The 16,527-nt window shown below is 39.5% G+C and overlaps 1 protein-coding gene and 1 pseudogene across 1 annotated transcript; both read left to right on the forward strand.

Moving 5' to 3' along the window:
* The first annotated feature begins 257 nt into the window (after positions 1-257).
* On the forward strand, positions 258-3,005 carry LOC113089750 (atrial natriuretic peptide receptor 1-like; annotated as a pseudogene).
* Positions 3,006-6,593: 3,588 nt separating this feature from the next.
* On the forward strand, positions 6,594-16,048 carry LOC113089749 (E3 ubiquitin-protein ligase Topors-like). The gene is made up of 4 exons (XM_026256113.1): positions 6,594-6,791; positions 7,370-8,341; positions 11,937-15,032; positions 15,114-16,048. Exons 2-3 carry the CDS (start codon positions 7,370-7,372, stop codon positions 13,653-13,655), a joined length of 2,691 nt encoding a protein of 896 aa, XP_026111898.1. The 5' UTR covers positions 6,594-6,791; the 3' UTR covers positions 13,656-15,032; positions 15,114-16,048.
* Positions 16,049-16,527: the final 479 nt, after the last annotated feature.

Here is a 16,527-nt window from a genome sequence, read left to right on the forward strand (position 1 = left end):
CACAGTCCATCAGTGAACATCTGGAGAAGACAAAACCTGAAACACATCCAGCATTAAGATGATTTTAACTCAAACACATAGAGTCTATAATCCAGAATAACACTTCCTCCAGTGAAACAGTGTTCTGCTCTGAATCAGGAGAGAAATCTGCACAGATCAAGCAGCGTTTAAACAGCTCTGAACTAATCTGTGAGAGACAACAGCAGATTAATATGTTTTTATCAGACTCTCATTCTGACGGCACCCATTCACTGAAGAGACACTGATTCAGATCTCTTCTGTCTCTCTTCCTGTGGTCTCCGGTGGTCTTCTCAGTGATATCGTGGGATTCACGCAGCTGTCCAGCACCAGCACTCCTTACCAGGTGGTGGATTTCCCTCAACAAACTCTACACCACCTTCGACGAGATCATCGACAACTATGATGTCTATAAAGTGGAAACATCGGCGATGCTTGTACGTCGCCTCACAGTTTCCTCACAGTGTGTGTTGAGTCTCTCCAGAGATGTGTGACGTGAGGGTCTGTGCTGCAGATATGGTGGTGTCCGGTGTGCCGAGAGAGAACGGGATTCTCCACGCGTCTGAGATCGCCAGCATGGCTCTGGATCTGGTGTCCGTCTGCAAGACCTTCAGGATCCCCCACAGACACAGACCCAGCTGCAGATCCGGGCTGGGATACACTCAGGTCCACACACTCTGGTCAAGAACTTCTGCTGCTTTAATAAGAGATGTGTGTAACCCGGTTTTATCCGGTGTGTGTTTCAGGTCCAGTGGTGGCAGGAGTCGTGGGGACTAAGATGCCGAGGTACTGTCTGTTTGGAGACACGGTGAACACGGCGTCCCGCATGGAGTCCACCAGCGAAGGTGAGAGATGCTGTCTTCATCTGATCCTCAGCATCTGATTTCTGAAGATCATGTGACACTGAACGCTGGAGGAATGATGCTGGAAATTCAGCTTTGCATCACAGAAATAAATTCTATCTGAAAGGATATTAGCGTAGAAATAATCAGGTTGCATTGTAATAACATTTTGCAAGATTACTGTATTTTTCAGTATTTTTAATCAAATAAATGCAGCCTTGATGAGCAGAAGACCTTTCTTTAAAAAAATTAAAACGTTTGACCGGAAGAGTGTGTAGTTAAAGAAGTGGATTTAATGCGGGAGGAGGAATACTTAGAAACTGCAGAAAGTGTTGAATTAGCAGAAAGCTGTAAACCGAGGCTGATGTTGTGTGCAGCGCTGAAGATCCAGTGCAGCTCCAGCACATATTACCTGCTGGAGGAGATCGGAGGATACGTGCTCACCTGCAGAGGACTGCTACAGGTCAAGGTCAGCCAGTCATTACCATTCACACTCTTTAACAACACTTTCTCTCCTGTTTTTTTTTTATTTTAATCAAATGCAAACATGTCTGATGGAATTAAATTCACATTTATGCATTTGGCAGATGCTTATTTACCGTGCATTCAGGCTATATCTATATCAGTATGTGTTTTCTCTGGGAACTCAACCCACAATGCATCACCACTGAGCCACAGGAACATGAGTAAATGTGTGATAACTAAAGCATGTTTTAGGAAGAACGCACTGATTTTTATTTTTTATTTTTGCATTCTGGATCCGTTTTGAGCCAAATAATCTTTATTGCATAAAACACATGAAACTATGACGAATCTGATCAGCAACCTCTTGAATGTTATGTTATTATTGCATTAACCCTTTTTTAATAGGTTTTTTTTTTTTATTTTGAAAAATTACACACACACACACACAGACACACACACACATAGACACACAGACACAGACACACACACACACACACACACACACACACACACACCACCACACACAGCACACACACACATAACACACAGACACCAGACACAGACACACACACACACACACACACAGACACACACACATGAATTATCAGTATGAACCCCATTGGGATGAATAGAATTGAATGAAATTCCTTTAACTCATGATTGCAAAAAAGAAAATCTAAAAAAATAAAGAAGAAAATAAAATAAAAAACAGATCCAAACAACATGAATTTTACTATCTGAAAGGTTTTCAAATAAATTAATTTCACCTGCATTATTTTTTATTTTTATGCTGCAATTGTACACATTCATGTTCATTTCCAAACAAAATGCATAAAAAGAGTGTGAGATATGGGGAAAAAATATTTTACAAAACTAATACAAAAAGTATTATGAGACATGCAACCTTTTTATCATCTAAAAATATAAAAGCACAAATATAGTCTATTTTTTTTAAAGCGTTACTCTCCATGTATTATGAATGTTTGTGAGGGTCAGTGCTGACACTCTCTGGTGTGTCTCAGGGGAAGGGGGATATGGTGACGTACTGGCTGGAGGAGAAGCGCTCCACAGCTCCGGCTAAAGACGACAGGATCCCTGTGACACCGCGGGAGACACACACGGAGGATTACTCCAGGATCCCAGGAGTCCTCGGCGGATCCGACCTGCTGCGTGACCCCTGACCCCTGCGTGACCCCACAGAGCCACCACACTCACAGCTCTGCTTCTGTTAGGATGCCGTGTCACTTTAGCTGTTCTGTGTTTGATCAGTCCGTGTTGAGACAGTGTTATAGATGTGAAACAGATGCGTTTAATGATGGTGACAGGCCACTCATGTTCTTTCAATGCTTTTATTCGTCAACGACGCATTAGATTGATCAGAGGTGACATCGTTGTTCATATTGTGCTGTGTTCAACATTGATAATAATCAGTATATTACATTGATCATAGATTGTGTTTTCACTCTAGTTTCTTTTGTTGGGTTTAGTAAATGCATGCATTCTCTTTCTTTCTCTTTGTGTTGCTCTATATTTTTCCTTTTCCACACAAGATCAGCTCAAAATGAAAATATGAAAAACTGTCAAAGCGATTGTAAAACACTGTCAACGTTGCATCTTGGCACACACACACACACACACACACACACACACACAGATGAACAGTCTTTGGATTACAGACAGAGTTTGGCCTCAGCTGATGATCTGAATAAGAAGTGTGTGTGTGTGTGTGTGTGTGTGTGTGTGTGTGTGTGTGTGTGTGAGACACGAGTGTGTTGACTGCAGCTGATGCACACACACTAAATCATCATACATCATATATAATGTGTGTTTATGCTGCAAATAACTAATAACTCTAATATCTGACTATGTGTGAAACTTATTTATAAATCTCTAGTTTTAGTGAAGGTGACAAACATCACACACACAGACCTCAGGACTACAGGTGCAGAGACACACACACACACACACACACACACACACACACACTGATTGTAGATGTGGAAGAGACGAGAGCTTTTCTGAATAATCCGGCGTCTGAAGAGGCTCGCTAATGAAATGCGTGAGCGGCACACGAGCACAAAAGAGCCATTCACTCAATCATTTCATTAAGATCAGAGAGAACAGCAGACGCAGACACATCAAACACACACACACACACACACACACACAGCTCCGTTCACAAACAGGCTTCTCTCAAACCAAAACTGCTGAAAAAGGACATCTGTTCACTCAAATAAAACAGAAACACTAGATTAAAAATGTTACAAATGTTGGGTTTAATTATAATATTGAACAAAAACTGAAATGGATATTAATTAAAGCCAAAAAGGAAGATTAAACGGTTGATGAAAACCACTAAAAAACACCTTTTTGTAAAACAAATCAAGTTTTATTTATGTTATGTTACTGAGGAAACATTTTCCACTTTACTCTGTTGTACAAAAACAACAAACTGAAATAAAGATAATTTTAAAACATATGTAGGCACATAAAATACAGACAAACCACAAGAAAATGACACACGCATAGTGTCCAAGCTCTCGTAGTGATGCTATAATAACACTTTAATAACATCATTAATCTTACTTCATAATCTTATTGTGCATTTGTTTTGTGCAACTGCATTATCACTGGTTTGTGTGTGGAATATTCCCGGATCTCTGCTCTCTCTCGAGCCCTATGTAGTGTGCTTGAGTGGTTTCTAGTGCACTACGCCATCTAGTGGCCTGAAAGTGTAGTCACACACACAGAGCAGTGTGAATGAAGCAGCCAGACAGACATCAGTCTTTATACAGAAGAAGTGTTTGTGAGGGGTTTGTGTCCTCAGCGTCTCGGCTCATGTTTGCTGAGCTTTACGTCTTGATCTTCTCTCGTTTCTCCAGCTCCCACTGTGCGGCGACTCGTGTGCCGTAGATGACGAAGCCCCACGAGAGCAGAACCAGCAGCAGAAGACCCTGCACACACACACACACACACATCCATCAGTCTACACAATCACAGGAATCAGATGTGCTAGAAAACACACTGCTGTTCAGTAGTTAGGGATCTGAGAGATGTGTCCTCTTCCGCTCATCAAGCCTGTGTTTATTTGATCAGAAATACAGTAAAACCATGAAATATTATGACAATTTAAAATAGTTTTTTTTATGAGGATAGCTGTTAGACTGTAATTTATTTCTGTGATCAAAGATGAATTAATGATGAGTCTTTACATCACTTTTTTATCAATTTAACACACTCTTGTTGAATAAAAGCATTCATTTCAAAAGAAAGAATGGCCCCAAACTGAAATAAATGCTGTTCTTTTGATCTTGCATTTATTAAATAATCCTGAAAAAGGGATTAAAGGTAAACAAATATTAAGCAGCACAGCTGTAGGTGATATTGATAATAAATAATCATTTCTGAAGATCACGTGACACTGAAGACTGGAGGAACGATGACGAAAATCACAGAAATAAATTACAGTTTGACAGAGATATTTTGAAATGGCAATAATTCATAATTTTACTGTTTTTCTGTATTTCTGATCAAATAAATAAAACCGTAAAAACCACTGAATAATTTACCGATCTCAAACGTTTGAACAGTAGTGTAGATTATCATAAATCTGAAATAATTTGATGCTGAATTGTAAACTTAAAAAGCTAAATCAAAATATATATACATTTAAAAATATTAATAACTACCATAATAGTATAAAAACAAAACAACAGCTAAATAGCACTGTGTCTCTTGTGAGTCAAGTAGAGTATAATGTGTTTCTGCTCATCGTGTGTGTGTTAAAGATCTCAAACTCACGATCGAGAAGATTCTGTCCAAACTGCGGCGGCTGACGCGCATCGCTTCGATTCGATTCTGTCTTTATTTCGATTTTAAAATTCGGATGAAACTCGGAGCAGCTCGTTAGCACGCTTAGCTTAGCATCGCACAGCGACCGGAAGCACACGACTGGTATCCAGGACGACGCCCGGAAGCCGTCACGTGTTTATCATTCTCCAGCTCAGACTGCGCGTTGTTATATTTTCCGTCGACAAATAAAGTTAAAACAGTGATTTAAAAATAAATTACCTAATATAAAACAACTAAATCAATGTTTATTATTTATACCCTACAAACAATATATTTGGATGAATTTGTTTGTTAAAAATTGTTATCCAAGCTGGATCTGCCTTTGCTATTGTTTTTACTTTTTTATTTATTTTCAGTATATTCAGATACAAGTATGTTTAAATGTTTGGAAAGGAAAGAAAGAACATGCATTTATTTATTTATTTGGTATTTGTTTATTTAGTAACTAAAAATAAATGTCTTATTTATATTATTTATTTTTTTATTTAGTATGTATATGTGTATATGTATTTTAAAGAAAGAACATGCATGTTTATTTGTTTATTTAATGCATTGGTTACTTTTATTTGCTTATTCGTTAATTTTATTTTATTTATTTTCTGTATATTTTAATAAATGGCAGTTTATATGTCGTTAAGGATAGAAAAGAAAGAACATGCTTTTTATTTGTCTGTTTTAATTTTTTCTATAAATTTAATTTTTGTTTATATTTTAATTAATATATGTTTATATTTATAAAGAGATTATTATTTTAGAAAGTGATTTACTTTATTATTTATTTATTTTCTGAAGTTTTTATAAATAGATTTTTATATGTTGTTTAAAAAGAAGATAGAGCATTAATTTTCTTTGCTTGTTTTTGTATTTTTTATTTATTTGAATTTTTGTTTATTATATTTTAATGAATACATGTTCATATTTTCAATAAGTATTAAAAGCATGAATTTATTAATTTGTTTTATTTCTGTTAATTTGTGTATTTATTTTTATTAACTGATTTATTTTCTATTATCTTTATATTTTAAAGAAAGAAGACAGAACATGCATTTAGATTTTTGTTTTCGGTATATTTTAATAAAACTATTTATGTTTTAAAGAAATAATAGTTTTTACAATTTTTTAAAAAAAGAAATATTATTATTATTATTATTATTATTATTATATTTTATTTGTTGTATTTTTCATTTGTTTATTTATTACTATTAATAGGTTTACTTTATCATTTATTGGTATATTATTTAATAAGTACTATGTTTATATATATAAAAAAGAACACGCATGTGTTAATTTTCTATATTTATTTATTCTGCATTCTATTTATTTATTTTCATTCCATTAATCCAGCGGTGTAGTACCGCTCCAGGCCGTCACAGGGCGCGCGTGTCATGTGCGTGCGCGTGCCCGTGACGCCTACCGGAAGAGACGCTCTGCAGTGTGTTTTCTGCTCCTCAACATCATTGCGAAACCTCTCCACTTCTATCGGTCTTTAAATGTAAATTTTCTCTTATTTTGTATTTTTATCGTGAAGGATGTGGCGCTGATGTAACACAGATGTGTTTGCAGTTTGGATGACCGCGTTTTTCTGCGCTTTTGTGATGTGTAGGCGATGATCAGGTGAGAAGCTGCCCCATAAACCAGACATTTGGTTTATTTATTTTTTATCATATTTAGTGTCTTTTATCCTTTTATTGTCTGCAGAGGTGTTTTATAATCGCTATTTTGACTCATAAAGGAAGGCAGGAGAGAGAGATAACCAATAATCATCGATCAAAACACGACAGACAGCTCGTCGCTGCTTTTATCGGAACATTTCTAATATTTCCAGTGATTTTCTTCTGATATTTTCAGCGTAATTCTCAGTATTACGGTTTTTATACATTGTCGCTGTATTCAGAGATTCAAGAATGGATTTATTTTTTTTATTGTTGGAAATAAGTTGATTCGTTAAATAATGTACTATTGCTTACATTATAATAAATTGTTAAAGTTTGTTAAAATAATCCTTTTTGATTGTTCAATTTGATTTAAACTGTTAAAACGTAATCTAAATGGTAATCAAAAAAAAGATTCATATTTATAGGACCCTGTTTGTATTACACTAGTTTACACTAGTAACTTGCCGCTGTGTCTCATTCGTAATCTGATTTGGATAAAATGTAGTAAAGTCTAATGAACCTGACACTGTGTTGTAGATGATGGCGCCTTCTAAGATGAAGTTGCGTTCGAGGACGAGAGACAGTGCTGGGAAATCTTCTCAACGTTTATTAGCCAACGCTTCGCCTGATTCCAAATGCCCCATCTGCCTCGACCGCTTCAAAAACGTGGCGTCGCTGGACCGCTGCCTGCATCAGTTCTGTTTCCGCTGCATCCACGAGTGGTCCAAGAACAAAGCCGAGTGTCCGCTCTGTAAGCAGCGCTTCCACTCTATATTCCACTCCGTCAAAGGGGAAAACGACTTTAAGGAGTTCGTGGTGCGGCCTCCGGAGAACGGTGCGCCTGCGAACACCGATCCACCTGAGCGTGTGCTCCGCCCTCGAGTCCTCAGACGCAGAGAGAGGCGGAGCCACAGAGCGCAAACCCCCGGCCCTACTACGTCGCCTCCACTGGAAGATGACATCATGTTCGACGGCCTGATGGATGCAGCGGCGCTCGCACAGAACCAAGACATGCTGCGATTAACAGTGCGCAGACATGGGCGGGGCGAGGGGCGGAGCCTGCGGCGCTTGTGCGACCAAGACGTTGTCGCATTCCGCCGCGCACTTTACAGGACTGGCATACGCGTGCGTAACTCAGGAGACGCTGGCATGCGAAGGGACATTTCCGCATCTTTTTTGCGACAAAACCCTGGCTGTCTTCGACGACTGCTTCCTTGGCTACAGCGGGAACTCACCGTTTTGTACGGTTCGCACGGCTCACTGGTGAACATCGTGCAGAACATCATCATCTCGCGCATCATGAACTACAACATGGAGGACATGGCCATCCGAGACGAGCTCCGCCCCTTCCTGCTGGCACGCACCGACCACTTCCTGCATGAGCTGGTGAGCTTCGCCCGCTCCACCCTTAATATGGAGGAGTACGACCAGCAGGCCGTTTACGACTGTCCCGCGCCCAGCTACGAGGAGGGCAGCAGCTCGGACCTTACTGTTATCGCCATCTCCGAGGTGAGACACGCATCACTTTACATTTAGTAACGACTAACTGTTTCTGAATTTCATGTAGTTTTCTATGACTACGTTCTATTTTCTGTTCAATGAAGGGTCATTCCTTCTCAAGTGGTCGAAAAAATTGGTTGCTTGGCCATTTTTTTTTTGGAATGAATAACTTGATCAGGGCCGTGTGAAATCTGTTTTATTCCACCCCTCCACCCCCCACCCCCCCCAAATTAATTTTTTTTCCAAAAATAATTTTTCCAAATTCTGTTTTAAGGGTTAAATTTAAATAAAAAAAGAGCGTCTAATTGATTAAAATACAATTTAAGTTTATAACCATTTATTTAAAGTTTTATGAAGATTTAAACTTCATGTCCCAATGAAATCCATTTTATAATTAGTTTTTATTTTTATTTACATGGGATTCCATTTTAATGGTTTAATTACATTTTAATGTTCATAAAGAATGTCTAATCGATTTAATTTATTAATTAAATTTCTTAAGCTGCTAATTTGTTTAATTATTTATAGCCGGAGAGTGAACCAACTCCAGCAGACTAATGTTAGTGTAATCTATTAAATAAATATATAAAATACTTTTAATATGACTAAATTTGTATTTAACATAATTTAATGCATTGCATGCACATCTGCACTTTATGATGGGAGAATCCATGAGAAAGCATAATTCGGTCTATAAACATGCATTGAACAGCAAAACACGATAACTCCTCTAAACCTCTCCGATAGGCCATTGCATTTGTAAACTCAACGGAATTGTCTCTGATTGGTTATAATGTGCAACACTGTAAAAACACAGAAAAATAAATATGATGTAAAAAATAAGCCCTAATATTAATGAGCTAGTATTACCAACCTGATATATAATAATAATCGTCAAAGGCATTCTCTATCTCCGAGTTTCATCGATACATGATACTATCGTCTATCATCACAACTAGGGATGTCAAATTTCGATTATTTCCATGATCGATCGTCGTTTAAATTAACGATCAATTAATCGATTAATCGTTAACCATAATACTGCAAAATGCGTCTATTGCAGGCACGCAGTCAGCGGTATGACAGGATGTGCAAAAGCCACACACACACACACACAAAACGCTTTCTCACTTGAATTAAAGAGGTTTTAGTCTGAATAAAATGCTAGTAGCAGGATTATAAAATGAATAGATGCGATTATGATCATTTGATAAAATGAAGGGCGCCATACTTTTGAGGTCATTTTACTTTGTTGATAGTTTCCAATCCCGCACGGAGAACGCTGAACGCACCTCTTTAAATGGTTTTGTGGTGCTCGTTGTTGTATTTTAAAGCACAATTGCAATGTTTTCAACTGACATTATTGTATTTAAAATAAAATTATCCGAAATGTGGAGCGCGTGTGACTGCGCTGCACATTAAGTGAACTACATCGGCGCTGCTGCACCAAAACACAGTTGCTCACATTAATTTGATCCTGCTGGATTCTGTCCTAGAAAATGCAGATTTTTAAAAATCCAGCATACAGCGCATTAGATCGTGACAGTGCATGCGTGCAGACAAGGATGAGCGAGCGCGGCTTTGGCTAGATTTATTTGGAGGTTATTGCTCATGTCTCATTCGGCACTTCACGAGTTCACCCTTACATCTAATCTGAAGGCAAATAGTAGGCATATTTTGGCGTGCTGTCCTGGGGGAGGGGTCCGGGCCCGGAGCATAGCCCGAACCCAAATAACTCCCCCTATCCCTAATTTGGGATAAATAGATTAGAAGTGAGGAGTTGGGGTGGAGGAGGGTTGCCGAAAAACTGTCGTGGGACAGGAGGTAGGAAGACTGGATATATATACGCTTGCGTGCTATTTAAGATTATTAGCTAAACGAGATGCACCTGTGCCAAATTGGATGATTATCTGATCGTGCTTCTCCCGAACTTTGTTAATTAAACCACATAAAACGAAATGTTTCCATATTCGCAATGTATTTGAATGTTAAACTATTATTTATAATGTAAACTAGGCTTGTACTTAACACGCATTCGCATATAGACAGAAAAGATGATCCTCTTCATATGAGCAAAAACGTCCTTGGCATAACAGCAGAGTGGACCGGTATACTACGGTCTATTTAAACTGACCAGTGTAACCTTTTAATGTTTAGTTGACTATTTTATTTTGATAATGAACAGACTGCGATGTAAGTTTGAATCGCTAGAATATACGTGTGCAGCAGGCTCCGGCGCGATCGAAACAGCTGAGACATTAAAAAAATATATATTTTCTGCAAAAGTGTTTACTTTCATTTGTGCACACTCACAATACAAACAGAAGATTTGTGCTCTTGTAAAATAAAGCAAACAAACAGAATGCGTTGTCATCCTTTTTTTTTTTTTTTTTTTGTGAACTTATGGAGCGCCCACACTTCTGTTTTAAATCCGTTAATCTTAATTATTTAAGTCGGATATATTTCGCATAGCCTATTTAAAAAAAAAAAAAAAAAAAAAAAAAAAAACATGAAAACAAATTGTTATTTTTATGTTGGGCCTATTACTTAGTAGGCTATACATTTTCCTTAAAGCATCCCATTTTGTCCCAGGGCTTAGAACCTGTGCCCTAGTCAGGTCCATGCAGAAACTTGTGAACGATGCTCGGCGTCACCGTTTAGTGACAGCAGTGAATGCTCCAGGAATGTGTCGGTCACAGCGCCTATTAATCGCTGTTTTGAATCCAGCAATTATTTATTTAGAAATTATAAGATCTGATTATGACAAGTGTGGTATAAAAGATTTGTTTATTAGAGGAATAATAGGTTAACTGGAAAATGTTAGATCGCGACCATGCTTTTGGACCCCATAGTCTTCATTTACGCGGCTTTGTTCTGGTTTGCCGGTTGGTCACGAATTTGCACAAATTCAGTATATTTAGGCATTGTTTCTTTTCCTAAATCTTCATAGTCTAACCCTCTAATTTCCCAGGTTTATTTTATTATCTTTCGCTTTTAATAACTGTTTTCGCATCTCTTACTGTGGTAAACATGGGAAGGGAAATTAAAGATTTCATGAATTAAGAATTTGTTCGATTTATTAATTTGTTCCCTTATTTCACTTAAATCATGGGTTATTTAGGGAACAAAATTAATGAAACATGGACAATTGCCACATTAATAATTCGTAGGAATGAATTAACAAGTTGTAGGAATGAATAGACTACCTGTCCTGTCACTGTGTCCCGCAGCCCTGCAAAGCGCACGATATAAAACAGTTATCTGATGAAATGATTAGTAACTACGTTTCTATTGCATTTAATGTTGAAGAACTTTTATGTTGTTTCTATTTTAATGTACTTTAAAGTTTAAATCACATTAAAAGCTTAATTTGTACATTGTGAATCAATGATGATGCTTTTATATATCGTCACCGTCACTCACAGCCGCTCGCACGTGTTGAGTGCGCATGAGCCGCACGCAGCCCAACATTGAATCGGTTAACCGACCATCGATAGCCTTAATCGATTGCATCTCTTATCGACAATTAATCGATCATCGATTAATCGTTGACATCCCTAATCACAACCCTAATCCAAGTCTTCATTGTTGTCATTTCTCACAGGATGATGATGATAATGATAGTGAGGACAATGTCACGGAGAATCCCTCTGCTGTCCAGGAACGCCTTGCATCCGTTGCCACAGCAAGTGGAGCGGATAGTTTGCCAAGTCAGTCCGCGTGGGATGATGAGACGCCTGGTCCGTCCTATTCAACCCTCCTCCCCTCTTCCAGCCTATCACAGGGTGAGGGGGCGGAGCCAAGCTCAAGCACAGCCCCTCCCCTCAGTGCCCTCAACACGACTGACCCTGTGGCAAGTGTCGGCGTGTCAGCCAGACCGGATGAAGATGATATAGAGGAAGAGTGCCTAATTGTGGGATACGTGAAACCGATGGCTGAACGGACCCCTGAACTTGTTCAGCTCTCCTCAGATTCATCTGAAGAAGAGCAAGAGCCAGCCGCCACCGAGACAGCGGCCTCAGTAATGAAATCAGAGGAATTCCAAGTGCAGCTCCCGTCACAGTCCCACATGAACCCAATTAGTCCTAATTCCTTCCCAAGCCCTGCTCCCTTGTGCAGTCCACAGCATTTACTTCCGGATGGAGTCAGGTCACCGAGTAAAGAACAAGAGGCCGACTACTTGTCCTTCCATGGTCACCAGTCCAAAGATGGTTCACAGTCACATTCACATGATGACTCCAGCTTCAGAGGTAACCAGAGGCACAGAAGTCATCGGCGCTCTGGCAGCAAAGAGAAGGACAAGAGTTCAGATCAATCACGGCCAGTCAAGACCCCAGATTGCTCGCCAAGCCAAACACGGAGCTGGACACAAAGCCCAACGGTGTCCATTTGGAGTGGCAGCCCCGCATCTAAGTCACACAGTAGTGACTGCTCTCCTTCCCAAAACAACAGCGACAGAAGTGGAGAGCATTCGCGCCATTCAAGAGAGAAATTCTCGCACTCTCCTTCCTACTCAAAAAGGAGAAAAAACAAGGAAAGGAGGATTAGGTCTCCTGACTCACCTGATTCGTTCCTTGGCTCTCACCATCCCTGTGAGGCAAAGCATTGTCGTAAACGCCGTAGGCGGTCGGTCAGCAGCAGTAGCGCTGATTTGCACTCTGAAAGATCCTGCATGGACAAACCCAGTGGTAAACGCAAGTACAAAACCCGGCACTTGGAGCGAGCAGCCCAGCGGCGGCACAAGGAGAGAACCACAACCAAGGAAAAAAAGCGGAACCGAGAACGGCGACCCAGCAGGGAACGATCTCCAAGTGTGGAGATCATCTACGAACAAAGGGCGCCTGACACAGACTGGATCCAGCGGAGGAAGAAGAAGCACCGGAAGCGAAGGAGGGAACTGCGTTCTCCCACTGTGATCACGATAGATAGTGACAGCGACCGTACCATCGACTGTCTGGACCGCGTCTTGGATGTTTTAGACCAAACCGCTGCTGATACTGAGCAAAGGGATGCGAGTCCTGAACAAGATTCCATCCAGAATGCAAGTTGTACCTTGGACTCAAATCCTCTCTCTGAGCCATCGAGTCCCGTAGGCCGCAGTGACCCAACCACTGAACGCACACTAAACCTAGACAACTGTGTGGTGAATGTAGTCGACAACAGTAGTTCTGACTGCTCCCGAAATATAAGTGAAGGTAGCCACGAAGAGTTTATGTCCGACCCTTTCACAGGGGCCTCGATGATAACAACCCCACCTTCGGACATGAGGCTGCTGGAAACCATACTGCAAGATCTTGTGGATTTCCTACCGGGGACAGAGTAGGAAATGGGGCAGAGTCCTCCCGGCCAACGGGAACCCAGTTCTAGCCAAAAAAAAAACACGAATCAGTGATGAGAGGAGATGGCAAAAATTTAGAGAATGAGAACACAGATGGCGACCAACACTGCTAACTAAAACTAAAATAGACTTTTTCTTACAGACAAAAGCTTGTCTGATGCTTATCTGAATCGCTCGGTCTCTAGACATTTTTATAAACTCATTTAAAGTTTGTATTATTGCTGGAAATGGATGCTTGGGAAACATTAAGACAATGTTTTTTTGTCAATTTGAACATCATTATTATTATTCATGTTGTATTTATAGTCATAGTGATCCTTTTCCTTGAATCTGGTGCTTAATCACTGTGCCACAACTCAACGACGATCATGTCTGGATGGCAACTCTTTTCCACTATCCATAACCCTAGAAGAAACAAATGCATGGGAGTTACTATCTAGACTAGTGGTTCTCCGCTTGTTTGCTTCAAGACCGAGATTGTTTGACAAGACGCAGGGCCTTTGACTAACCAAACGAAATATATAGGAAATGTTATTTTGCTATCTTAAACTCTCAGAAAAAAATGTGCTAAACTTGTATCTTTAGATGTAAAACAGATTGTCACTGGGGCAGTCCCAGTACCTTAAAGGTGACGTATCATGAAAATTTTACTTTTCCAGGTTTTAAGTGCTATGAACAGGTCCCCGGTGCATCTACCAACCAAGGAAACGTGAAAACGATTAACCCAGTAACTTTGTTTTGGTAAGCCTTTTTCTGCAAGGCTCTGAAAAATCGAGCAAGTCTGATTTCGCTCCCTTAGTTATTACCACTAAAAGTACTAATATGTGACTTCTAGGGGTAAATAAAGTACATAGTTGCCCAAGCTATTTTACCTCTAAAGGGAAAATTTTGCAGGTTTTTCTGATTGTGTACAAAATTATGCCGTTATTTGCATTTAGCATTGTTTCTTCCTCTTCTGATACCTGTGACCGATTCTGAATCATGACCCACCGGATGAGAACCACTGATCATTCATTATTCAGCCCCATTGAGCTTGGAGAACTGTGTCTTTGTTAAACTCAGGGAACAGGTGACGCCTCCATTCCTCCGTTGCACAGTATGTGTGAATGTGCTGGTGCGTGTGGGACTATAGGGACACCCTGGAGATATAATAATTCACGGATCATGTCTACTGAACACACATCAAGCCTTCTTTACAACAGCTGTCTGTCATGTCAGCCAAAAATCAATAAATGCATTTAATAGATGTATAATAGTGTCTGAAAATGTTTTTCTTTATGAACCACAGCATTAGGTCTTTGTGACCTTATCAGGACCCTTAGTTCTAACCAGTTGGGATGTGATAAACCCTGTGTCTTCCAGGTAATGGTTTAAACTTCTATATTGACCTAGCAGTAGCATTTCTTTTCTGTATTCTAATGGATTTTTTGTTTCTCTACCCAGACACCAAGATTATTCAACGTCTTTTGGAGATTACTGGGCAGATGAGGAGTCCACCATAGTCATGTCGTCCACATATTTCTAGTGGTCTGTTTGTTCCTGAAGGGCACTGTTAAACAGTGTTAGAAAGATGATGGGTCCCAGTACGTGTCCCTGAGGAACTCCACATGAGGGATGTTCCCAATCAGACAGATATCCCTGATAACGCTCTCTTTGGTGACAATTAGACTTTGAATTACAAATCCATGGAATGAGGCTAGGTCTCACTCCAAGATTCAGGAGGCACTGAACTGGTAATATGTGGTCTACTCTACAGGATTGACAACCTTGTCGAAGTCTTTGTGATTAATGTGCACACTGGGCCGGGAGATTTGTGACCGTTAAAGGATTAGTTCACTTCAAGAATAAAAACTCCTGAAGATTTACTCACCCCCATGTCATCCAAGATCCCATTGTCTTTCTGTCTTCAGTCGCCAAGAAATAAAGGTTTTTGAGGAAAACATTGCAGGATTTTTCTCCATATAATGAACTACAGTGGCAACCATTTTTTTGCATGTTTGCTTTGTAAACACTGGGTCGGCGCTTTTGTCTACATCATACGTGACCTTTCCAACGTAATGATGTAATGCGTGAAGTCCAGCTAGTGCAAGATGAACATTTGTGTTTAAAAAGCATTTAAATGTTTATTATTTTAAGAAAATGAGTGATAATTTCTCCAGATAAGACCTGTATTCCTCAGTCCCCATTGAACTCCAATAGCATGAAGTCTTGGAATGGTTTCCTTAAAAACCTTAATTTCTTTGTGACTGAAGACTGTGCAGAGTTTGTTATCCAAACAGATATCCAGGATTCTGCGATGATTAAAATTTCAGATTATGTTTAGGCCAATGTGTAAGTACTTAGTAGATGAGCCTAATAAATGCTCAATGAGTTCTTGCTGATGTAATGATTGTGATGGTGAATACAGTACACACATCAATGTCTGGACACTTTTAAAGTACAATGCAACTCATCCACTTCATCGAGTGGTTAAAAATAAAGGGTATCCATAAATACCCAATAGATCCTCAGGGATGTAGGGGGTAAACCAAGTCTTGGAAATTGCAGCTACATCCACATGATTTTCCACCAAAATGGCTTGAAATACATAAATCCTGTTTACAAGACACCCGGGTTTCACCATAGAATATTTCAATATAGGTTCTTTTCCCACCATTTTCAAAAGCAATGCTGCAAAATGTTCCCGCTTAGTATATAACAAAATTAAACTTCAGAAGCCCAAGTGGATGCTTGCTCCAAAGAAAGATTTTTATCGGATTACAGGAATCGCCTCTTGTTGCCTTTAACCACGAGGCCATCATGGAGACTCAGATGTCAAATAGACATTTAGAAGATGTCTTTAAGATGTTTATGATGT

The sequence above is a fragment of the Carassius auratus genome, unplaced genomic scaffold, assembly GCF_003368295.1.
Source record: "Carassius auratus strain Wakin unplaced genomic scaffold, ASM336829v1 scaf_tig00050902, whole genome shotgun sequence".
Taxonomy (NCBI): Eukaryota; Metazoa; Chordata; class Actinopteri; order Cypriniformes; family Cyprinidae; genus Carassius; species Carassius auratus.